The following is a 23,805-nucleotide window of genomic DNA, read 5'->3' as shown; positions in this document are numbered from 1 at the left end:
AGCTCATAGGCGGCCACCCCGCCCCCACCCCGCCCTGTCACTATGGCCAGGCTGAATAGCCGGGCTGCAGACTCCCCCATAACTACTCTATAGGGTAACTGTGATACCTGGCTTTCTCCTGCTCAGCCCTGTGGATGGAGGCCCGCAGCTCAGTGTTGGAGTGTTGCAGTACATCCTTCTCTTGCACCTCATCTTCCAGTGCCCGGCGAGCCTCCAAGGCCTCCCTCTGTAGCCCCTCACGACTCTCTTCACTGGCCTGAAGTTCTTGACGCAGTTCAGCCAGCCTTTCGTGAGCCACATTCAGCTGTGCCTGTAGCTCCTCAGCCTAAGGGAGAAATGTGCTCTAGTGACTAGCTGGGGACCACGGGCTGTGGCTGCACAGGCAGCTGCTCTAGGAACCTGAGGGGGTATAGGATTTTGACTCTGGCTGGGTATTCCTGAGTCATCCAACACTTGAAAAAGAAAGCAGGTCCCTGGGGTCCAGGGTCCAGATAGCCTGACCCCTCCTATGTTCACTCTGAAGAAATCTGGGATGTTGATCGGTGGTCAGCAAGGCCTGCCCGGGGCATGACTTTGTTCACACATCAGGAAGGGCCATTATTGATAGCCCTTCCTACCCACTAACCCAGGACCTGCTCCTCCCTTGGATAACTAACTGTGTAGGTCAGCAGCCTGGTGCTTAGCACCAACAACTGCACAGTCATCCCCTTCCGACCTACTGCTCATCTTCTCCTAAGAGAGCAGGAAATTGGGGAGTCAGATCTCAGGCATCCATGCCCTCCAAATTCTCCAGCAGGCTCAGAGCCTCTCAGAGCCTCTCAGAGCCTCTCAGAGCCTCTCAGGCCAGGGTGCTCTGCTGCTAAAGTAGGTGGCTTTAAGGCAAGGCTCAACCCATAGGAACATGGATACCTTCAAATGCAAGGGAGGCTACTTGTCCCTCTGTGAGCTGACCCAGGGAAGGTAAAGGACCACCGGTATAAGTTCCCATCTCCTGCTGACTGCCCGTGGCTCACAGGATGGGCTTTCCTATCATGCTGGAAACATGGGGCAGTGCCTACACACTGCAGGGGGTACCAGACTTGGTTTCCTGCCCCAAGGAATGAGGCACCTCTGGGGAGAAGGTTCTGGAGGAGGGGCGGTCCACTATGAACTTGCCGAGGCCTCTAAGTCCCAATCTACAACTCTGACTAGAAGCCTCAGAGAAGGCTCCATCCTGGCTCACAAGTGTCCCTGGGGAGGAGGTGGAGGAAGCCAGCAGGGACATGCTGAGAGAGGAAGCCACAAGAACTCAGTGGTGTTGAATGGCTGGTTTGCCAAAAGCAAACCCCTCTTCGCTGGCTGTTTTCACGGGACATTGTCCAGGCCCCCGGCCGGCCTGGCTCCAGAGTCCGCCCCGCTGTTATTGTTGTTCTGTTTTTGGGAAGGGCCAGGGCCTCCCCACTGCTCCCCTCCCACCCCCCACATGTGGGAGCCACAACCGTGCAGAGCATTTTCCGCTGAGCTCAGCAGAATTCACCCAGAAGGTCAAGGACCAGGGAAAGGGCCTGTCCATCATAAAAGGAGCTGCACTCGCTTCCCGGAGCAGGGGAGATGAAAATAATCAAAACAAATGGGGGAAGGGCCCCCCTGCTGCCAGGCCAGCTCCTCCCCTGCTGTCCAGCACCCCACCCACCCCCTCCTGAGGACATCCATCCCTTTTGCAGGAATTTTACAGCCAAATCGCTTAATGTGATTATTATAATTATTTCTTTACTAGAAGTTGTATAAACAGTCTCTTTTGAAATTTCTTGCAGGGAGGCAACTCCAGAGCTCTGCAGGGAGCAGGGCAGCGAGGCAAGCAGGGGAGGGGCGTGGCAGTGGGGTGGCCTGCGTGTGCATACATGCATGCATATGCGAGCGAAGGGATTCACGTGTGCTTTGGTGCACACCCAAAGGATGTATGTGCATTCATGTGAATGTCTGTTTACACATGTATAATAGACGTACTTATAAATGCACATGTGTGTTTGCTGATCATCTACATGCACACGTGTATGTTTTTGCAGTGTCCTTATGGGCTTTCATATGTGAGTTCCGCATGTGTGTATGGGAATGCATGGGATGTGCGTATACATATTGCTTAGTATGCATACACCACTTAGCAGGTATATGCATTCATAGATGTACATCTTAAATGGACACACAGGTGGGAGGCATTAACATGCAGGTCTACATGTATGTGCATATTTACACATGTGAGAACCCCAAGAAGGTCTGCAAAGTCCTCCGGTTTGAGAGCAGGGAAATTCTGAGTCAGCCTGGCACCTGGGACACTCTTCTGCAATCATTTCTTTTCCACCTGGTCCTCCATTTTTTCAGATCCCTGTTACCCCTTATCACTTTCTGGGAGTCATCCTTCCTGAAAACTCGACCGATCTTGCCGTGAAGCTTACTGAGCCCTCATCTCTCCAGAGTGAGCGAGGCCCCCTCTCCAGATCCCTCCCTCTCTGCCCCCAGTTTTGAAATCGCACTTCGCTTCTCCATGTGGCCGCTGACCAGGCCTGACTTTGAAATCTGTTGGAAGGAACTCTTTCTCTTTGGGGCCAATATAAACAGCCTGTCATGTTCAGTCATGCTCTCTTCCTCTCCCGGGCTCTTGGCCGGCCCCTTGGGGTGTGTTGGGGAGGGAGCGCCCTCTCCTCACCACACCAGGCCAGCTGCCCTGCCTGCCAGCCTTGGCACACTGCCCAGGAGCTGTGAGGCCGCTTTGTCCCCACAGGCCCCACCTGGGTTCTGGCTGACCCCCCCCACCCCCCATCTCAGTCCACACACCCTCCTGCCCTTGCCTCTCTCAGGCGCCCCCAAGTCCTGTCAGAACTCCTCAGAAACACCTTTCCATCTGCTGGCCCCGCTGGGCCCTGCCTGGCCTAGCTGTGGCCTCCTCTGGCCCCGCCTAAGACTGCCCCTCACCCTGTCGTGATCATGTGGCTCCTGGAGCCCCGGTGTGAGCATCAGGGCCCATGACTTTCCCTGAAAATCCCACCACTATCCCTACTTCTCCCGCCTTTGTGCCCTGGGCTTCCTAAACTCAGCTTCCTTCCAGTTTACTCCATCCAATATGGAGTCTAGGCCTCTTGTGAATGCAGAGCCTAACTCCTCCGGGATTCCCCTTGGCTCCTTAGGTGGAGAGGTTTCTTAGCTCGAGCCCTCCCACCCGTGTCACAGTGGCCTCTCAGACAGCAGGCTTTGGGAGGATGCAGCTCCCTGCATCTGAGTCCCAATCCCTGAACTGTAGAAGTGAGGGTTAGGCTGTGGAGGCCCTGGAGCCTGTGTTCTGACCAATTGCCCATGGCTAACCTCCCTGGGTAGTCAGCCTTTAGCGACCCAACTGGAGCACGGGTGAGGTGCTTTGTGGTTGCTGGGGTGAGGCAGGACCGGTGGTGGCCATGATGGGGCCTCGCGTCTACTCGTAGCAAGCTACGGTAGCATTGCCTTCTCACAGGTGTGGCTCTGCTCTGTGGCATCTAGTTCTTCTGAAGCCAGATCTATGACTCTGGGCTAGAAATGATACCTTCTATTAGGCCAGGGCCAGCTTTCCCCAGCTGAGGTCAGGAGCCAGGCGCCATTTCGCCACTCTGAGAGACACCTCTGGTTGCCAGACAGAATGGGGGCAGTCGTTTGTCTCTGGTTCTGGGACGCTCTCCCTCCTCCTGCATCCCCCTCTCAGTGTCCTCCTCACTGTCCTCGAGAGACCCCGTCTCACCTCTCTCCTCACGCCGCTTCGCTCAGCGGCCATCTCACGGAGCTTCTCCCTCAGAGTGTCAGCTTCTCTCTGGTGGGTGGAGATGGCCTCTTCAAACTGGACCTGGAGGGTTCTCAGCTCTTTGGTCATGGTGGTAACGGTAGCCTGGGGGTGGGGAGACCACTGGGTTTGTGGGGGGGCTGGTCCGAGGCCTGACTGCCAGGCCTTGAGACAAGCATGTGGGGTGAATGCTCTGAGACGCTCCACATGCCAGAGCTGGTGCTCCGGGGCCCCATAGCCACTGCTCTTGGCTTTTCTTCAGGGATCCCCAAGCAATGTCTGTGGCAAGCGAGTGGACGTGGCCTGGCTTGGGGGCTCAGGTGTCCCTTTGTGCCCGACATTCCTGTTCAGTCCATTTTATGTGGAGAGGGGGCAGGAGCAACTGCTCAAGATGTCCTGGTCTCGGTGGCATTCACGTGTGGGGTCACCTGGCCAGGCAATGGCTCTGGGATGAGCCTCCACCCCAATGCAGGTCTCTTGAGTTACCCAGCTCTGGCTGGACATGGGGCATTCTAAGTCCCGGCTCTGAGACCTACAGTATCCACTGTGGTCAATGTTGGCCGCGTGTGGTGCGAGAAGGCACACTCCAATAGAGAGCTGTGGTAAGGACTGGGCACTGACCACCATATATGTCCTGTCCACCCGGCACCTGGCCTCTTGAACTTTCCAGTGGGTAGGTGACAATAGGGGACATCTACCACCCTGCAATCTCTAAACATATGTGTGCAGTCACATCTGCAGAATGCCGCCATCGTAGCTTTGCGGTTGTGACGGTGCTGGAAACTCGGTGCAGCCCAGGTCTGCTACCCTGTCATGTCACAGCCTATAATCACCTCTCCTGGGGTCTGCTGACTGATGAGCACCCAAAGGAGTCAGGGGTCCTCTAAGCACCAGCTCCCAGGTTCAGTCTGAAGCACATCTTTGTCCACAGACAAGGATGTCTGCTCACCTTGACACTGCAGTCCCGAGGCCCAGTGCAGCAGTGTTAGGGTTCTTCCCCACTCACTCTAGGGCCCATCCTAGGCCTATGTGCTTTGACAGGACTCTAAGGTCCTCAGCATTTGGAAGAAAACACTCATTCCCCCCTGATAGGCTACTGTGCCAGACTGGGGATGGAACCATCTAGGCAGAAGAGCTGGGTTATCGGTGGCTTTAGGGACCCTCCAGAGCCTGCAGTGTTACACAGAGGCACCAGTACTACACAGAGAACCCACTCCCACACCTGCATTCTACAGGCCACCATCTGGGGTTACTGCTGCACAGAGGCTGCCATCAGCCCCACCATTTGCTCTGGTCCTTGGCCCCTCCTCTCCTTCTCAACTGGCACCTAAGATAGCCAGGTCATGGCTCGGTGCCCCTAGGATGGTCAGGTCATGGCCCGGTGCCCACATAGTCCAGAACTGCTTTCTCAGTGAGATTGTGGTTCCTTGTGAATCTTGGGGACCAGCTCCTGGAGGCAGTGATGACTCAGGCCAGAGGGTCCCTCCGCCCATCAGTGGCTCGGTGCCATGTCACCCCGCAGCTGGGGTTCCTTGGCTGCACTCCCCCTTCTCTCAGTGGGTTTTAATTTCCATTTTCTAAGCTGAGGTGGCAAAAGAACCCTTAATGAGCTCCCGGAGGAGCTGTGCTGGCTAGAAGGCCTGGTCCCTAGCCCAGGGGGAGACTTGGCCAGCATGAGAGAAGGCTCCAGAAGCCAGTGTTGGCTCCTGCAGAGGCCAGTCCATGAGCAGGAGGTGGCAGCTCTCAGGGTCTCAGGATGCTTTCCTACCCACAGGGAGGAGATGGGTGAGGGTTCAGCATGTTAGGAAGAGTGTAGCCACAGATCGAGGACCACTCCAGGCCAGGGAAGTGCTGTGTAGCCCCGGTGAGGCACTGGGGGTGAGAGGAGATGGAGTAGAGCGGGTAGGAGCCAGGGGAAGCTCCTGGGGACTGGGTACCCCTTAGGGTGTCCTATTCTGCGATGGGGGTGGTCAGAGTGTGTTGCGGGAAATATTAAAAAAGTCAGTCCGCCATCTCTCCTGCCCCACTGGTCTGTGTTCTCGCTCTAATACCGGTACTGACAGGCCACAACACTACATCCCGGTGGGGTCCCGCTCAGCGTGTTCTCACCGCTGAGCTAGCGAGTTCCTCTCTCTTCCACGCAACGCCCCACACAGCCCACGATCAGCCATCTCAACACCTAGTTACCCACTAGAAACATGCCTCTTAAACCTTAATTATCCAATCAGATTTATATAACAGGAAGAACACAATTTACAAGAAGCCAGTACAATAATCTTGGAGCCAATTGATAAAGATAAAGCTTTAACCCAATTATTCTAACCTTGTGACAATCTTAGCTACTTGTGGCTGTTTAGAACCACGTGGGATCAGGATCGTCTTCCTGTTCATCTGTCTCCGTGTTGGCTTCTCTCCTTCTCCTCTCCTGCTACCTTTCTGTCCCCCCCCACCCTGCCCTGAAAATCCTAGTTCCGCCTCCCTTTTCCTGTCCAATCATAGGTCTGCCACTGCCCTAATATGATTGGACAGAGAAAATCCTGCAACAAGAGTGTGTATATTGGGGGAGGGGGGTGTCACACCTCATTGCCACACCATTTCCTACCACACAGCACTGGGGATCAGCCCCTGCCTTCTTCTATCAGCATCACCAGGACCTCCTTCCCAAGGCCTTGTCCCCCGCATACACCTGCCTCCCACTCCGGCTGGGCAGTCTGCTCTCACTGCCCACGTGGGCACCAGAGCAGCTGCCCAAGAGCCAAAGGCTGGCCGCAGGGACAGTCACAGCTCCTCATTTACAGGCCATCACTACCAGCGAGGCAGGGGTAGATCTATGTCCGCCCACAACTAGGCTTCACTAGAGTCAGCTTGAGCACAGGCAGGCAAGGCTCGTGCTATGTGGATCGGAAGGAAGGGACATTGGCCTGGGTCTAACCCTCCCCTAGCTGTTGCTACCTAGTGTACGACCCAGCTTGTCAGTCTTGCTCAACTCTGATTCCTGGGAGCACCAGGTCCGATGCCTGTAGCCACTGCAGGCAGGAACTGGGGCATAGACAGCCATAATCACTTGGCTATTTCCATCATTGAGAGCGTAGCTTTTTCCAGCACCAGGGGGACACAACACTCATGAAGACACAAAGAGGGGAATCTACTTCCAGGGCCACACAGAAAGGGACTATTCCGGAGGCCCTGCCAGGACTTGCTTGCCTATACATGACCAGGCAGTTGTCTGGTCCTTGGCTAGAATCTCTCAGTGGGGCTCACCTCAGCTTGGACTTGCTGGTTCTGGGCCTCCAGCCGGGCCCGTTCCAGCTCCCGGTGAGCTCCAGAGAGCTCCTTGCTCAGTAGGCTCTTCTCTGCATCCTTCAGAGACAGGGCCTGGACATGAGGAGAGAGAGTACACGTGAGGGAGCTGGGGAACTGGGAGAGCGATGGGCCAAACTGGTTCTCTGGAAGAAATGGAAGCCGAAATCAAACTGGTTCTCTGGCTTGCCCTAGTTGCAGTGTCTGAGATAAGAACTATGGCAGCAAGCATCGCATCTTCCTTAATGTTCCAGCCCTTCTGCTGAATCCCTAGTTGAGGGTTGGAGCATTCCCTGCGCTTGTAGCCATTCTGGTTATAAGTATGGATAGAGGGGGAGCACCCTCTTAGCTTCCAGCCTCTGTACCTCTAACCTTTGGGGTCTGCACTGATTCCTGGCAGTTAGCATTGCTGATAAGTTGAAGAATGACAAGAGTCTCTGAGAAAGAGAGGTGGTAGGGCAGGAACCATGCCCACCCCTCCACGCTCCATGTTTTGAACAATTAAACAACAAAACAAAACAGTGCCCCTCACAGACCCTTTACCTCTCAGCTTGCTTTGTTTTGCCTCTTGCTGGGATCCTGCCCACCCCTGGCCTGTGAGGCCTTTGAAGCTTGGGACCTTGATCTGCCTTCTCACTAATGGGCACGGCAAGAAAATACTTGTTGACATTTTAAGCAAAACATCCTGAAGGACAGAGTATGGCTTTCACCGCAGTGAGGTAGCAGGTACCAGTTCAGGCCTAGAAGAGCACAAGAATGGAAAATGTAGGGCACATGGTCCTTCACCATCAGCTGTCTTGTTCCCTTGAAGTTTGGTCCATGCAGATTCTCTCTTCTTGCTTGAGGTCTCCCGAAGACTGTCTTATGATGGATGATGTCAGTTTCCTCGAGGAGGTATGGTGTGCAGGTCTTCCCCACATGGAATGCTTCTTCACATTGGCAGCCTGGCACGAGGGGCAGAGAGCCAGGAAAAGCCTACTGGCTGCTGTGGTGACCACTGCCCACATGCCTGGCTTTCTGGATCCTAGCATTAGAGCACAATGTTATTGTGGCCATGCTGTGGGTCCAGAGAAACCACCGGAAGTCGTCTTCTTAGCCTGTTCTCTTTCACAGAATCTCTTCTCTTGGGGGGCTGTTTGTGAACCCAGGGAGATACAGTCTGATGAGAATAGATGGTATGGCCTGGTGGGTGGTCTCAGGTGGCAGTGAGGGACAGCATGGGGCCTTGGCCACTGCCCGTGCCCCATACATGCTGCCTCCCAGAGTCTTTTCTCATATACCCGTGGGGGTGATGCTGCTGTGTTCCAAGTGGCTCTGGATCCTCCACAGGTGCGGCATCAGCTTCAGGCTCTCTCTGTCCTCCCCGACTCCAGCCTTACAACCCCGGTCACCTTTATATCACTCCTGCTCAGGACTAGCCCGTGCTTTCCATTACTTGAACCCGGTGTGTGGGACCTTCAGGACTCCTCTGCATTTCTAGCCATCTAGCTCTTACAGATTCTGGCGGCCACACAGACACATACATCGCAGACACTCCTCAACGTTCTCATCCCAGACGCTTGCTCCCGTCTCAGCACCCCTCTGGCAATGCCTCAGCTTCCTCCAGCACAGGACACAGAGAGGCATACAGTTAAAACCATGGCTCCCATGCCTAGAGATACTCTGTGTGGCTTCGGGCAGGAGATCAACATGTGCACATCTCAATTTCCTACCAAACAGGATTGTAAGAGCTTGTGCTCTAGGATGCTGACAGCCAGTTAGAGGCACAATCTGACAATAAGCCCCGCCTCTTCTGTCCACCCATATCTTCTCCTTTCAATGTGTGATTGGTGCAAGGAGGTCATTGTCCTTGCTCATTGTGATGGCATGCATGCTGTGTGTGTGTGTGTGTGTGTGTGTGTGTGTGTGTGTGTGTGTGTGTGTACTTTTCTGTTCAATCCACTCAGAAATGAATTCTTTATGGTGGCCCATTTCCTTGGAGAAGCCTGGGCTCAAGGATAACGTTTTAGACTCAGCATCTAGACCTGTGGGGTGGAGGAATGGTCAGGTTGGATGAGAGCTATGTAGCTGAACCCTGCAATTGATGGGTGACTGGCTGACTGGGTGAGCGAGCTGACAGGCACATGGATGAATAGCTGAATGTGTAGCTAGTCAGAAGGACACCTCAGTGGGTAGATAGGTGGATAGCCATGTAAGTTGACGGATGGATGGGCAAGTTAATGGATGGATTCCTGTGTGTATTTTTGGGTGGCCATGTATGTGATTAGAGATCTGTGAGCATAGAAATAAAGATGTATAGTTAAGTAAGTAGAAAGACGATGGATAAATGAATGTTAAGAACATTCAAATGCATGGATGGGCAGGTGGGATGGACATGCAAGGAAATATATAAATGTATAGATATATGTATGTTGGTACACAGGGGATGATGAATGAATGTGTAGATGGATGATTGGTATATGGGCATGTGGCTAAATGGATGGATGTATAGATGGATGAGTAGGTCTGTTCACCAGCATTCATGCAGCAGACAAAACTGTGAAGGCTTCAGTGCAGCCCTTGTGCTGCGATCAAGAAGAAAGTAAGGCGGGTAAGGACCCCAATGCCCAAGCTGCATCACCTGCTGCATCTCGTGCTCCAGCTGAAGGAGGCTTTCGTCTCGCTCCTGCTTCAGGTTCTGAATCTCCCCCTGCAGCGCCTCCCTGTCAGTTGCACTTCTTGTCAACAGCTCTTTCTGTTGTTCCATCCACTGGGCAGCTGCCTCTTTCTCCTCTGCCAGCGATAAACTGAGGGTGTCCTGACCAAGGATACGTTGTGCGATCAGGAATGGGAGACTTGTTGGTGCTGGAGGCTCTGAATTAAACTTTCTAGCTTCTGAAGAGCTATGGGTTGGTGGTTCAGCCATCAACTCTCTCTGTGTCTGCTCTATAGGGTCTCCCAAACAGAAGCTGCGAAGGGTCTCTATGGGTCTCAGCATCTACATCCAAAATCCAGCAGATCTTAAGATGCTCCTGAATCTCTACCATGTGTCAGTGGTGCAGGTGCATGGGCAGATGGATGGATGGATGGATGGATGGACAGATGGGCGGACGGACAGATGGGTGGATAAGTTGATGGATTTTATATAGATGGAGGATGGATGGATGTGTTTAGGTGGATGTATGGATAGATAGATGTGTGTGTGTCTATATGGATGGGTAAATGTGTAGACAGGTAGATGGATGGGTGGATGGATGGATGGATGGGAGGATGTGTGGGTGAAGAACAAGATGTAAGTAACACAGAATACCCCCAGGGGCCTAACTAGTGAGTGGTTCAGCCCTGATGAACATGAGGCTCTGGTCTATCAGCCTGAGGCCAGGGCATTGAGTCCTCTAGAGTCCCTCTGTGAGCAGGAGCCTGCCCTGAACATCAGTGGTCCTTCCCGGACACAAGACCTTCCCTGACCTCTTAGACCATGAAGAGCGGCCAGGACCCTCCTTTCCCTGCTCTACCACCTCTGCTTGCTGGGAGGACATGGCAGACCACTAGGGAGTGGCCAAGTGGACCCCAGAAGACAGACCTTCTCCCTGTGCAGCCGGGCCAGGTCCTCTGTGTGCGCCAGCTCCTGGCGCTCCAAGGCCAGCTGCGCCTCTTGCTCTTGCTGTGCAGCCCGCTGCTGCAGCTGTCCCAAGTCCCACTGCAGCTTTGTCTCTCGGACTTCCCAGTCACTTTTCAGCCGCTCCATTTCCACTGTGAAGGGTCAGATGTGTCATCACGGTACCCCCTATCCCTTAAAATCACCCACTTAAGAGGCAGGTGTGCCTAGCACATGATGGGTAAGTTAAGTGGGGGCGTGGGTACCATGAATGAGTACAGGGCAGGAGGCCACCGTACCAACCCTGTGGCTACACCTCATGTCTTAGCTCAGAGTTGGTTATAGGGCCTGAGTTCCTCCCAACAGTGACTTCGGGTGAGGGAGAACAAAGAGTCCACCCATACAGCACCTTGCAAGGCCCGGCGAGCGAGCTGTGCAGCCTCGGCCTTTCCTTCCAGCTGTTCCTGCTGGGTCTGCAACTGTGCAGTCAGTCGTTGGGCCTCAAAGAGGCTGTTCTCCAGAGAGTTCCTCTCAGCCCTGTGGTGAAGCATCAGATAGCAGGCACATAATCCACACGGTCCTGAGGTGTCTCCTTAGTTTGTACATGTAAGAACCAATCATAATGCCATATGCGAAAACACGTTTCAGGCCAAATGAAAAACCAAAGCCAGAAATGAAACAAAATAAACAAGTCACAGCAGAATAACTCAGAATTATAAAAATAGAACAAATACAGAGGATATTTTAATCTCCTTAAGCCTGACATGAAAGCCAGAAGGGGGGAAAAGAGGCCAACAGATCTGGATACACTTAAAGGCGGGAGGAATAGTTTTCCACAGAAGAGATTCCATAAATCAGCTGGGAAGGAAAGGGCAGATAATGAAACCCATCACTTTGCCTCTAACTTAAGAAATTGATCTTTAAAAATGAAAAACAGAAGATGACAAGGGGTAGAATTGGGAGAAAATCTATATTTAGAGTTTAAGCATAGGGATAAGTATCTATCATATACAAAGAGTTCTGGCCAATCACTAACAAAGTTAGCAAAATGAGAAAAATAACAGTTACAAAGCAAATAGACAAAAGCATGTGAAATGTACTTTACCAGGAGAGATTAGGGCCCAGGGAGATTTGAACTATGGATAGACAGTGTCATTAATCATACAGCAGATTAACAAAGACTTAGAGGCAATCATGCCTAGTGTTAACAAGGGAGTGCTGGGGGAGACTAAGCATGCTGACCTTGCCCTGGCAATACCTCACCCAGGTGCCAATTCTAGAGACACCTGACAGCCAGAAACAGGTTGCCCACTATAGCCTTACACAGGGTGTGAGCTGGAGTTGGTTGGAATGCCAACAAAGGGGAGAATGTTGTAGTCATCATGGTGCAGCTAACACACCCTGCACTCAGCAAGGGAGAGGTCGCCCAGCACAATGCACAGAGCTACAGTGTTGCAGGCAGTGTGGGGGAAAGTAGCCTGGGTGTATCTGTGTGCAGAGGTCATCAATGAAAAGACATGGAATGAGGTGTAGCAGCCCACAACAGCGCCCACTTCCTGTGTGGGCTACTGAAAACAGCTTGACTTGCTGACCATCAGCCCAGCAGGGACTGACTAACCCAGCACCGCCAGCATGGTTTGTCACTGAGCTCTGGTCTCACCGTGAACATGCCATAACATAGCAGCAAGGTATGCTGTCCGTGGGTGGGTGGGTGGGTGGGGGCATGGCCTTTGACCGGTTTGACAGTTTCACCACAACTGTATTGCTCTGAAGAGCACCAGAAACCTACCAGGACCCCTTGATGTGTGAGGGAAAAGTCCTTTGGGCCCAGGCTACACACGCTAGAAATCTCACTGCCATGCCATACCATATTCCTCTTGTAACACTACACACTCCCTGTTTCATAAGCAAACATGCCCTCTGCCAGGGAGTTTTTCTGTTATGTGTGGAGAACATCCTTCCTTTGAGCTGCCTTGAAGCCTCCTCGTAGGAGTGTATCTGGATTTGCCTCTGAGGTCTGCTCACAGCCTGCGTACCTGTGGGTGTGTCTGGTTCCTTTTCCCACCGAGGCTCAAGAGCATCTCACTGTGGTTGAGGCCAAGAGCGGAAGCCTGATGTTAATGGTGAAGGTATATGGGGCGTGGGTCAGCTGCAGCATGATGTGTGGGTGGGAGCCTGGCCCCTCTCACTGTCTACGAGCATCCAGCACTCCATGAATGGAGAGATATATGGATCAGGCAAGCCCCCAGCAGCCCTGCCACCGAGGCTTCAGCTGGTCATCATGGCACATTGTCCGGTGGGTCTTCAGGGCCGCCATGTACCCGTGCCTCTGGGTCCAGAGGTCAAGACTGTCTCCCACCTGCGAAGGGCTCTGACCAGGCTCATATGTTTCCGAGGCTCAGGACCCCCTCTGCTCCCATGAACCTGGGAAGCCTCCTCCAAACTTGCCATTGAGATGTGTGCACCAGCCTTTATTAAGAGAGGTCTGTTCTGAGAAGTGGAAGGTCTGGGTCCTTCTAGTTCCCCATGGCCCTAGCATCTGGAGTCCCAGAGGAAAGTCTTCCAGGAAGCCCTTCATGACTGGGAAGGCTTTGGGGAGAGAACGCACCAGCTAGGTTTGGGTCTCTGCAAAGGCTATGGGACCAGCCTAAGCTACCACTGTTCTTGCCTCCGTGGGCACATTTCCAGTTTTGAATGTTGCCCTGTTGGGTACGAGGATTCCCCTGCCCCCATGGCAGGACCGTGGGTGGCCCCTACTCTAGACTGCACAGCTATGTGCCTCTGCCTCCCAGCACTGCTAGGAAACATCTGACAGACAGAAATTTCCTATGGGCTCTCTTGCTACCTCTAGGTGTCTCCCTGGGAATGAAATCTCAGAGCTCCACAGCAGAGGGGAAAGGGTCCTTGGAGAGGTAGAAGCTCTGGAAACAACCGACCTGAAGCTCCACCCCAAACTCATATTCTTAAGAAGAAACTGCATATTCTTCTCTTACTTGTCTGATCTGAGTTTCTGGTCTGACAGGGTTGTCCCCCATCTTCAGGAAGATGACCACAGGGCACCTCATCTAATACCAAACCACCTCAAAGGCACAATGTGTTTTCTCTGCGCACCCCATACCATATTCCCACAGCAGACACACCCTGCCCTATGCCACTGTGCCTATATAGCACCTCTGCAGTCATAACACTATGGGCTGTCTGAGGGCAGGATCATGAGAAGTGAGCCCTGGCGAGTGGTTGCACTGGTACCTCAGATCAGCTGCCTCCTTAGTTACAAGCTCGCTATGTCTCTCCAGGGCTTCCTGTTTAGCCAGTAGTTGGGCCCGCTCCTCAGACAGTGTATTTTTCTCATGCAGGGCTTCTTGCAGAATGTCCATCTGGGCCTCCTGGTCCTGCAGGCTCTGTGCCAGCTGCTTCTCTAGGGCCTGTTTCTTGTTTGTGACCTAGGGGAGGAAAGAGGGACCAGGTGCCAGAGAGAGAGGTGAAGGAGGCTGCCTGGTGTGGACTTTTGAAACCTCAAGGTCCACTTCCAGTGATACACGTCTTTCAAGAAGGCCACACCTCTTAATCCTTCTAATCCTTTCGAAGAGCTCCACTCACTCACGGCTAAGCATTAAAATATATGAGCCTATTGGGGGGGGGGGATATCCTCACTCAAACCATTTAATCTGTCAGTTGTTCTGTCACAGTGACTGGAAAGTAACTCACCCAGCAAGGCAGCCCAAACATGAAAGTCCCTTTGAAGCAGGGCCTGGACAGGTAAAGACGAGCTTGAAAGACAGCAAGCGCTAGTTTCCACTCCATGAAGCATACCTGTGATTCTCACACTTCTGGTGATATTGGAGTCACCCAGAGGCTGACTCAAAGTCTTTCTGGAGGGGGGGTGTCTGACTCAGTGAATCTTAGATGAGCAAAAGGACTTGTATTGTAACATATTTAACGGTCCATGTGACATTGATATGAAATGGGCTGAAGACCTCAGCTAAGGCCACGTGAAGACACGGAAGGCTAACTCTTTGTCCTTGGGCAAACCACAGGATTTAGGAAATATGGATCATAAGATTTTTTAAAAGTGTGGCATGGTGGTTAGTGCATATAATCCCAGAAACGGGGAAAGTTAAGACAGGAGGGTTGCTACAAGTTTGAGGCCAGTGTGGGCTACACTGTGAGTTCTAGGCTACTATCTCAAAAGCAAAGCAAACCAAACAAAACTAATGAGTCCACCACCACAAAATATATAATTAAGAATGTAAAAGAAATTTGAAAAAATTAAACTTGTATATTTTGCAAAAGGTACTGTTAAGAAAACAGAAAGACAAAACACCAGTTGGGAAAGCCATTCACAGAACATCTGACAAAGTATTTGTATTGATATATATGAGAGACTCCTATACAGACACAACCAAGATACAAAATTTACATTCAGAAAACACAGAAGCATGAAAAAGACACAAATTCAACAGGTGCATGAAAATGTGCCAAAACCACTCGTTACCTTGGAAACACGAATCAAAACCTCCATACATAGAATATCCTGCAGAAGATAGCATAAAAATTAAAACGGATGATATCCAATACTCGAGACTGAGGAGTAGCTGGCAAAATGACAGAACTCACCACGTTCCTCCACAATGATCCCCATAATTTCACTTGTGTGCATGTGCTCAAGAGTAGTGAGAAATGGGTATACGAAGGCTTTCACGAGTCTTGTGTATTACAGCCTAAGCCAGAAACAGCACAGGTGTCCAGCAATAGGTGTGAGAGAAAGTAGTCTTGTTTATTCACACCGTGACATGGTGTTATGTGCCAAAGCCAAAAGTTATGGTATATGTAACTACTCGGAGAGTCTTAAAGAGTGTGGAGAGAGAGAAACTTGGTACAGGTTATCCACACAGCCAGTGTAGGGTCCCCATGTTGGAACGGAGGTTTCTGGGGTCTTAGACATTTGGGCCCCAGTGTGGATTGTGAGGGGTGCTTTGGACCGGTAACCATGTTCTCGATCTTGACTGGTCATCCCAGGTGCACACACCACTGTCAAAGTCATTGGTTTGCCTGTCACCCACACTGCGCATTAACTATATTTTAACAAAAATGGAAGAATGGTGACAAGAATAAAGGGGCATCTGAGAATGGAAAGAGGTGATGCCTTCCCACAAGAGACATGGATGCCTGGACTTCCCCGGAAGCCTGAGACCCAACGGAGACAGGGTTTCCACACAAGACACACTGCAAAAGACAAAACCTACTTCAACTCAGGCCACACGGGCTGATCCTTCTTTACCACAAGGTAGAGGAATGGGCTGCAGAAAGAGCTCTGGACATAGTGCTTAGCAAACAAGCAGGACGATCTGAGTTCAATCCCAGAACCCAAGTTTTAAAAAAATCTGGGTGATATGCTGTGTAGTGCCAGGGCCAGCAGAGCCTGGAGACCCCCTTACAGTTAAGTTATGGATCAGCCAGTCCAGCTTACTCATGGGGGTCCAGGCCAGTGAGTGACCCTGTCTTATAAACAAGGTAGATGCGATGGGGGCTGGAAAGAGGGTTCAGCAGCTAAGAGCACTGGCTGGTCTTCCAGAAGACCCTGGTTCAATTCCCAGCACCCACACGACAGCTAATAACTGTAACTCTAATCTTAGGATGCCCTCATCTGGCCCCCACAAGCACTTGCACACATGTGGTGCACAGACATGTGGGCAAAACACACACTTTAAAATAAAAAAACAGGGTGCGTGTGGACAAGGTGGGTAGACCCTAGGAATTACACACGAGGTTGTCTTCTGACCTTTACATGAGTGTGCACACATATATGCATGTACACCTGTACATACACACAAAACAAAACCCCAAAGAAATCCAACAACCAAAAGACAGGAACTAAACAAACCCAGGAGTAGCGGGACAGCTCAACTGTGCACACACTGACCAAGCACCAGAGGCCAGGGCGGAACCCCAACCTAAACATGAAGGACAGTCCTGACCTTAATTTTTCTAACCCCTTACCCCTGCCCATTGGCGCTCCCACAGGGAATCATATATACTGCTGTTGGCTCCTCTGTCCTGTAGATCCTTGCTAACTTCCTCATGTTTGTGCAAGCACGAGCCAGCCACCTCTCCAACCTCCTTCAGTAGTACCATCAGCAATAGCCCGGCAGGATGTGTGACTACCAACAGCCTGGTCTCACCTGGCCCACCTGCTCCCGGAGCTGGGCACTCTCCTGCCCCAGCAGGACCACCTGCTTCTCTAGATGGTCCTGCTTCTGCTCCAGGTGCCCACACGTCTCCTTCAGACTTCTCCGCTCAGCCCGAATGAGCCCTAGCTGCTGCTCCGTCTGTGTCAGCTGCTCTCTCATGCCAGCTTGCTCCTGCTCCAGCATCTTCTGCTGCTCCCGAAGCTGGTCCCGTTCCTGCTCCAGCTGCAGGGCAGGTGGGAACACATTTAATCTGTGGAGAACACACTCCGAGTTCCCACAAGCCAGCAGCCCCACGCAGGTCTGACATGGAGATGCTGGTGTCCCTGCTTCAGTCCTGACTAGGGTCACTGGTCACCTACTCTTGGGATGGTGGCCTCAGTCCAAGTAGGAAGGAGACCTGGGGGATGCATGATAGGACAAGCCCACAGAGAAGGTTCAGGGACATCTTGGGGAAGCCGAGGCTGTGGCTCTTGCCTTACCTGAAGTACCAGATGGTTTAGGGTGTCTTTGTCCTGGGAAAGTCCTTCCAGCAAGGAAGCCATCTTGGCCAGTGAGTCCTGTTGCTCCATTCCCTCCGTCTTCAGCCGTGTCACCAGCAATTCCAAGTCAGCATTGCCAGATTCAGCCTGTCAGGCACAGTGGTCACCCAGAGTTTTCCCAGTAGAATTAAGGTTCTGACTAGAGTTGGTGACTGGTGGCACAGGGATTGTCCCTAGGAGCAGACACAGCCAGCCAGCAGGGTTGGGAGGGCAAGGGGTCAGGGATGAGCCTAGTGCGCAATAGCAGTGACTCGGAGCCCTGGTAGTGACCCAGGCCACACGGGTAAGGGCAGGAGCAAGGGCCATGTGTCCTTGTGCACATACCTGGGCCAGGGCACCATGCAGGCTCTCCTTCTCCATCTCCAGGATGTCCCTCTGCAGCTGCATTGAGCTTAGTGCCTCCCGGGATGTGGCCAGCTCCTTCCTGAGCCCAGAAACCTTTTCTTCCAGCTGTTCCGCACGGCCCTGGCTTAGGCCCCAGGGCCAAAAGGCGAAGTTGAGTGGTCTCTTCAGAGATGCCATGGCAAACTTGTAGGCAGGAAAATTCTAACAAACACCTTTAAGCCCAGGAAACCCCGGAGCAGCCTGGTGCTCCCTTGAGAGCAGCCTCTAGTCATATGCCTGAGTGAGGTATACACACAGGTGGTCTGTATACACAGGGCCAGGCATGGGGGTGGGTATAGGTGTAGAGATATGAGCATGTGATGGCCAGGTCAGGGGGAGTTGGAGCCCCCCTGCCCCCCCCGCCATCCCTGGTGCCCTGTAGGTGTCTCACCCTAGTCTCACAGTCTGAGGGACCCCAGCTGGCCTGCAGCCCCTCACAACCCACCTGGCCTCCAGCTCACGCAGGCTGCGCTCACTCTGCTGGGCCAGCTCGGCTTTCTGCTCCGCCCTCAGCAGAAGGCTTCTTCTCAGCTCTGAGTTTGTGGCCTCCAGCTTCTGGGTCTTGGCCTCCCGAATGTCTGCCTTGGCCCTCAGCTCCTCCATTGCTGTCTCCAGGGCTACTTTCTCCCTGGGAAAAGCAGGAGCAAACCATGCTTCAGGGGAGGAGCACCGTCCAGACTTGCTGGGGAGGACGGTCAGGGGTGAGTGGGTATGGGTCAGTAGCGGTGGGGTGGGTGCACGTCCTCGGGGGGCTTCAAAGGCAGAAGCGGTTCAGACAAGTCGACACTGTGTGACCCAAAGCCCTAATTAGCTGCCTGATGAAGTAGCCACGATCTGGGACACGGCCTTCCCCTTCTCTTGAAGGAGCTTAGGGCCCAGCTCTCTGCCACACGAGCAGCCTGGGCAGTCCTCACAGACATCTCTTTGCCAACAGGTAATGCCTACCCCCATCCTTGCAAACCCCCAACATAAAAGGAACACCTCCCCGGCCAGTGTCTACTTGATCTGTCTTAGAACACCCAAGCATGTGCCCTCTGTGGGTCCTGAAGTCCCTGTGCAGTGGCCACAGGGTTCTGGATGCTTCTGCCCACGTCTCCTACCTTGTGCACAGCCACGCAGTTGGATCTCCAGATTCTAGATACATTTCTCTCACCCCGTCCTTTGAGTATCAGCTGCCATTTCCCAGAAGTCTTTTGGATCTGACACAGCTTGCTATGTCCTGCAGATACCTTCCCAGCATCCCCCTCTGCGCCTTCTGTTCTGCCCCTACCTCCACAGATGCCTCCTCCCATGTGGCCTCTTGTACCCTCTGTTTTTGGAGATGAAGATAGTTCTTCTGTGACAGGGCTCTGCCTGCCGAACAGCTCACTTAAGACTCCCTATAGACTCTGCCCCACTGCACACTTCAACTCACCCCTGCCTCCTCTCTGGGAAGGCCTCCCTCCCTCCCTGAGCTCTCCCTGCTGTCCTTGGATTTCTGCCCCTCTGCAAGGCTGCCCTGATGCACCCACCTCTGTGCCCTCCTACTCTGTGTCTCTCCAGGACAGGACCGATTCATATTCATTTAGTGTGCCACAGCACCCAGAATGTGTGCAGGCTGCTTGGAGGAGCTAGGAAGGTTGTGTAGTCCCCCATCCTTATGGTAAGGGGGAAACGGGAACATGACTGTCACTGTTCCCTGGGGGTATTATACATCTCCTTGAGGGAGATTTCCAGATCCACAGCTGACACCTTAGCCTGCATCCAGCGCATCCCATAGATCCCCACACTCTGTGGCTCTGATTCCCTCCAGCCCCAGGTCAAAGAGTCCTGTGGAGAGAGTACTCAGAACTCTATGGTAGCTGCAAAGGAGCCATGGAACCCACAGGGTATGTGGGGAGTGGGTAGACTTGGGGTTCTTTTAGCCGTGGTGAAAGGACATTGGTAGAGAAAGGTCACCTAGAGGGGAGCCTAGAGCAGGGACAGTAGGAGAACAGAACCTGGTGATGTCAGAGCTTCTGGGGCTAGGATATGGGCCTGCCCCTGCAGAGAGCTCAGAGCATGTGCAAACAGTGCCTTTGTTAGGGAAGAGAAGGCTAGATCAGGTACAGTATAGGGGGCGTAGAAAGGGGAGAAGCTAATCAATTCAGACAAGGGGGTACAGGCAAGGGGGTGCAGATTGAGGGGCAGCCTGGACACCAGAAGGTTTTATCTGGTCAGAGGACAACTGCCCTGCCTGCCCCACTCCGCCCAGCCCGGCCTTGCTGCTTCCCTCACCTTTCCAGGAGATGGACAGTCGCCTGGGAGAGCTGTGCCTCCTGCCTCTGGGCCTCCAGCTGGCCCAGTAGATCCTCATGCTCCTGTGCCCTGTCCTGCAGAAGCCTCTGTGAGGTCCGTAGTTCCTGTCGGTACCCAGACAGCTGCTCCCGGAGCCCTGCCACTTCTTCTTGGGAGGACTCCAGCCTCAGACGCAGCTCCTGCCGGTGGAATGAGACCCTCAGTGAGGACTAGCCACTAGCCAGAACACTGCAATTCCTCTAGAAAGGCCCCAGACACCTGAGGCCCCTCCCCAGGCTGTGTGGCTCAGGGGTAGGCCCCATGGAGACCTGGCTACCAGTACCCCCAGGGCAGGCAGTAGAAAACTCCATAAAGCTACCCTAGCTGGGCAAGATTTGTGGCTATGGTGGCCCTGTAGGCTGTGGTGACCCACCTGCTCCCGCTGCTGCCGCCTCTCAATGGCTGCCTGCACAGCCTGCAGCACAGGATGCAGGCTGGTTGGAGAGCTGGTCTGAGTTGGGGACATATGCTGGTGTGGTGACACAGACCGAGGGGGGCTCCTCATTCGGGCCTGTGCTTCCCTGACTTCAATGCTGCTGCTCCAGGCCAACTCTGGACACATAGCTTCTGATTGAGCCACCTTCGGGTCACAGAGAGTGAGATAAAAGAGGAGAGAGAGAGAGTGCATGGCCACGGTTAAACAGGACCTTCTGGACAAGGACCAGCTACAACCAGGGTCCCCACAGGTCTTCTGCATCCAGGAAAAGCACCAGGCAAGGCCATACCTCCTTGATGCTGGCCAGGACATGGTGCAGGGATTCAACCTCATCCCTCAGTTCATCCACCGCCAGTTGGCCACCACTGCGCCGGGATTTCTGTGGGCAGAGACCTCTGAGCCAAGCGGACACACACCCATGGTGAAGCACCAGCTCCCGGCTCCTCATTTCCCGCCTCACAAACCAGTCTCTGGATGTCCGACTTGAGTGTCAGGATGGCTCTCTCTCCTTGTTCCTTCTGCGCAGAGAGCTTCTCTACCAGCAGTGTCTGCTCTGAAAGTCTGGAGAGGGGATCAGGGTGATGATGAAGACCCCGAGGATATCGTGGGTCCATCAGGACTCCTCCCTATGCTGTGCCTCCTTACAGTGCCAAGGATATAGTTCAGTTCACGTCCCAACTGCAAGCTTCCTCTATAGAACTTTGGTAACTCCCACTATTTTGGGGAATAAAGCACCGATTCTAAGCTCTACTGTCCTGGTTCATGGCCTCACTCCAACTCAGATCTGCAGCCCCATGTCAGGATGCTGGGGGAAATCACCTAGAAAACGCTTCCCACCTCCTCAAGCCTGAGCCTCTTGGGCCTCCTTGCATTAGCCAGCCCGAGCCCATGACCCACCTGGCTTGAAGTGACACCTTCTCAGTGGCCCATTGGCCCTGTAGCTGGAGCATTTCCCTAGCCTGCTCCCTAAGTCGCTGTTCCAGGTCACCAGTCATACTGCTGGCTGTCAGCCGCAGGTGGGAGTCGAGGCTCTGGCAGGCCATATGCAAGCGCTGGGACGTCCGGGTCATGTCCGCCTGAACATCTGTGAGACCCCTGGGATACAAGGGTAGTATCTTGGCTGAGCCTCATGCTCCTGCTGTGAGCGTGGGGCCCAGCACACTGTCAGCCAGACCTCAGAGCTGGAGAGGCAGGCTACATGAACAATGGACAGTTTCGTGAGAGGCCCTACCATATGCTGTGAGTCGGTTTATATGTCAGAATGGCAAGGGTAGCGGCAAATAAAAGTGAGCAGGGATGGATCTGACCAGAAGTAACTTGGAGTAAGATACTGGCTTCTGGTATTTATTATTTCCTCCTGTGTAAATGGGGTGCTGCTATGTCGAGGGCCACTGGGAATGCCTAGGGCAGTTCCCCGTGAAGAATCCAGAAGAGACTTGATGGATTCCTGAAACCACATGAAGGCCAATGTCCACCCTCCCATCTAGAAAAGGCCAATCCCCTGCCCTTCTCCCACAGTCTCTATACCTCCCCCTCTCCCCTCATCCACCCACCTACCCACAGGGCAGCTAGAGCCAGCACAACTGCAGCCTAGGAGGGACCCCCATCCTACCACTAAGGTACCACTCAGTGAGCACATCTGCTTACCTCTCTGTGGATGCCCGAAGCTCAGCCAGGTGTGTCTGCAGAGCCTTGGCCTGTCTCCACAGGGGAAGGATGTCTCGAGGCTGCCTTAGGCTCAACCTTTGGCTCTGAGAGCAAGAAGTTGTATCTACTCAGGCCATGTCTCCTTTCTCTTCTGCCACCCCACCCCTGGGCTGGACGGGGTCCCTGCTTTTAGCTATTAAGTCTCAGATCCTCATTTCCATCAACCCCAGGCGGGAGACAATGTCATGCCCACCAGGAGAAAACTGTTCCCAGATCCTACCACAGCAATAGGGTGTTGTCCCATAGACAGCAGGGCTGCTGAGACTCCACCCAGAAGAGCAAGGTTCTCCCAGGCACTGGGGCTGTCATCTGAGGAAGGGGCTGCTCCTTTGTCCCCTGGGTGCCATGGGAGGTCTGATGCTAGGGAGTTCTCAGAGACCAAGTGAATAAAAACACCCCCATTGAACCCTAGAGCAGCCAGCAGTGGAGGAGTTACCAGAGAAGGCCAGGCAGGAGGAAGCAGGCTTGTGATGGTGGAGTGACATATAATGTGCCCACAGCCCTTGGGGAGCAGTGCAGCCCGGAAGGTTCTTGGTGTCCGTGTGCCACCGTTCTGTCATCCCAAGCCATGGTGTGTGTCCTGTGTGCTGCTGTCCTCTGGGACCCACGGGGTTCCCTGAACCAGTTCCTCCCCTCTAGCTCCTGCCTGTCCCTGCATGACATAGCCCCACCCAACGCTTTTCAGCATGGCTTTCAGCATACCCTCTCCAAATGCCTGGCAAAGGTCCATGCCTCTTCCTGTGAGAGGCCATTCCTATTTAGCAGACCCCATGTCTGCACCCTGACCTCAGGACATGTGTCTGTACACCTCGGAGCACAGCAAGGGACACTTGGTTGTGCTCTGTCACATCCCAGCGACGAGACATGTTGGCTCCTGTCTCATTGAGCATTCGATGTTAGGCCCTCTCCTCTCCTGACAAGGCTGAGAGCTGGCTAGCGCAGGGCAAAAGTACAGTCAGGACATGGAACAGTCGTTTCCTCTGGGGAGCTGAGCAATGCCCAAAGTGGGGGTCTCCTCAAACATGGTGGACACCCCAAAGCTGCACGGAACATAGTAAAGGTGAGTAGACTAGAGGGTACACAAGCATACCTCTGACATGCCACACATGCCACCAACACACGCTTGTATTCACCCTGTTCTCATATATCGACACTCACAGACAGCCACAGGCAGGCAGGTTCACACCACACATATCCAGACCCATACAAACACCACACACCAACACACTACACTCATACAGGCTTTCACACACTCACATGCTCACATAGCCTTACATGCTCAGACTGTCATTCACCACAATGGACTCCCTTATGCCCATACACCTCATACATACACGTATATTATACATCTACACCTTCACATATACAAGTCTTACACACTATAGACCATACATACCATGCATATAGGCTCATTACACACCACTCACATCATAATACAGGCTTGTATAGCACACATACACACATGCACACATACACATATGCACACAAATGCACACATATACACACATGCATTTCCACACATGCACCTATACACTATACACTTACACCTTCACTTTTTTTTTTTTTTTTNNNNT

General features: G+C 53.1%; 1 protein-coding gene across 1 annotated transcript in view; it reads right to left on the bottom strand.

Annotated features, from left to right (window-relative positions):
* Crocc2 (ciliary rootlet coiled-coil, rootletin family member 2) overlaps window positions 1-23,805 on the bottom strand; it is a 58,151-nt gene that overhangs the window by 16,161 nt on the left and 18,185 nt on the right. Inside the window, exons 6-22 of the mRNA XM_021199335.1 lie at window positions 22,172-22,275; window positions 21,422-21,619; window positions 20,989-21,085; window positions 20,814-20,903; window positions 20,462-20,668; window positions 20,029-20,228; window positions 18,218-18,400; window positions 17,713-17,857; window positions 17,329-17,475; window positions 16,841-17,071; window positions 13,908-14,101; window positions 11,068-11,195; window positions 10,644-10,813; window positions 9,702-9,878; window positions 7,043-7,156; window positions 3,743-3,886; window positions 108-325 (exon numbers count right to left, since the gene is read on the bottom strand). Coding sequence (XP_021054994.1) covers window positions 108-325; window positions 3,743-3,886; window positions 7,043-7,156; window positions 9,702-9,878; window positions 10,644-10,813; window positions 11,068-11,195; window positions 13,908-14,101; window positions 16,841-17,071; window positions 17,329-17,475; window positions 17,713-17,857; window positions 18,218-18,400; window positions 20,029-20,228; window positions 20,462-20,668; window positions 20,814-20,903; window positions 20,989-21,085; window positions 21,422-21,619; window positions 22,172-22,275 — 2,747 coding nt within the window. The remainder of the gene's footprint in view (window positions 1-107; window positions 326-3,742; window positions 3,887-7,042; window positions 7,157-9,701; window positions 9,879-10,643; window positions 10,814-11,067; window positions 11,196-13,907; window positions 14,102-16,840; window positions 17,072-17,328; window positions 17,476-17,712; window positions 17,858-18,217; window positions 18,401-20,028; window positions 20,229-20,461; window positions 20,669-20,813; window positions 20,904-20,988; window positions 21,086-21,421; window positions 21,620-22,171; window positions 22,276-23,805) is intronic.

This window comes from Mus pahari, chromosome 5, assembly GCF_900095145.1.
Source record: "Mus pahari chromosome 5, PAHARI_EIJ_v1.1, whole genome shotgun sequence".
In the NCBI taxonomy this organism is placed as follows: Eukaryota; Metazoa; Chordata; class Mammalia; order Rodentia; family Muridae; genus Mus; species Mus pahari.
This window is presented reverse-complemented; position numbering and strand designations above follow the sequence as displayed.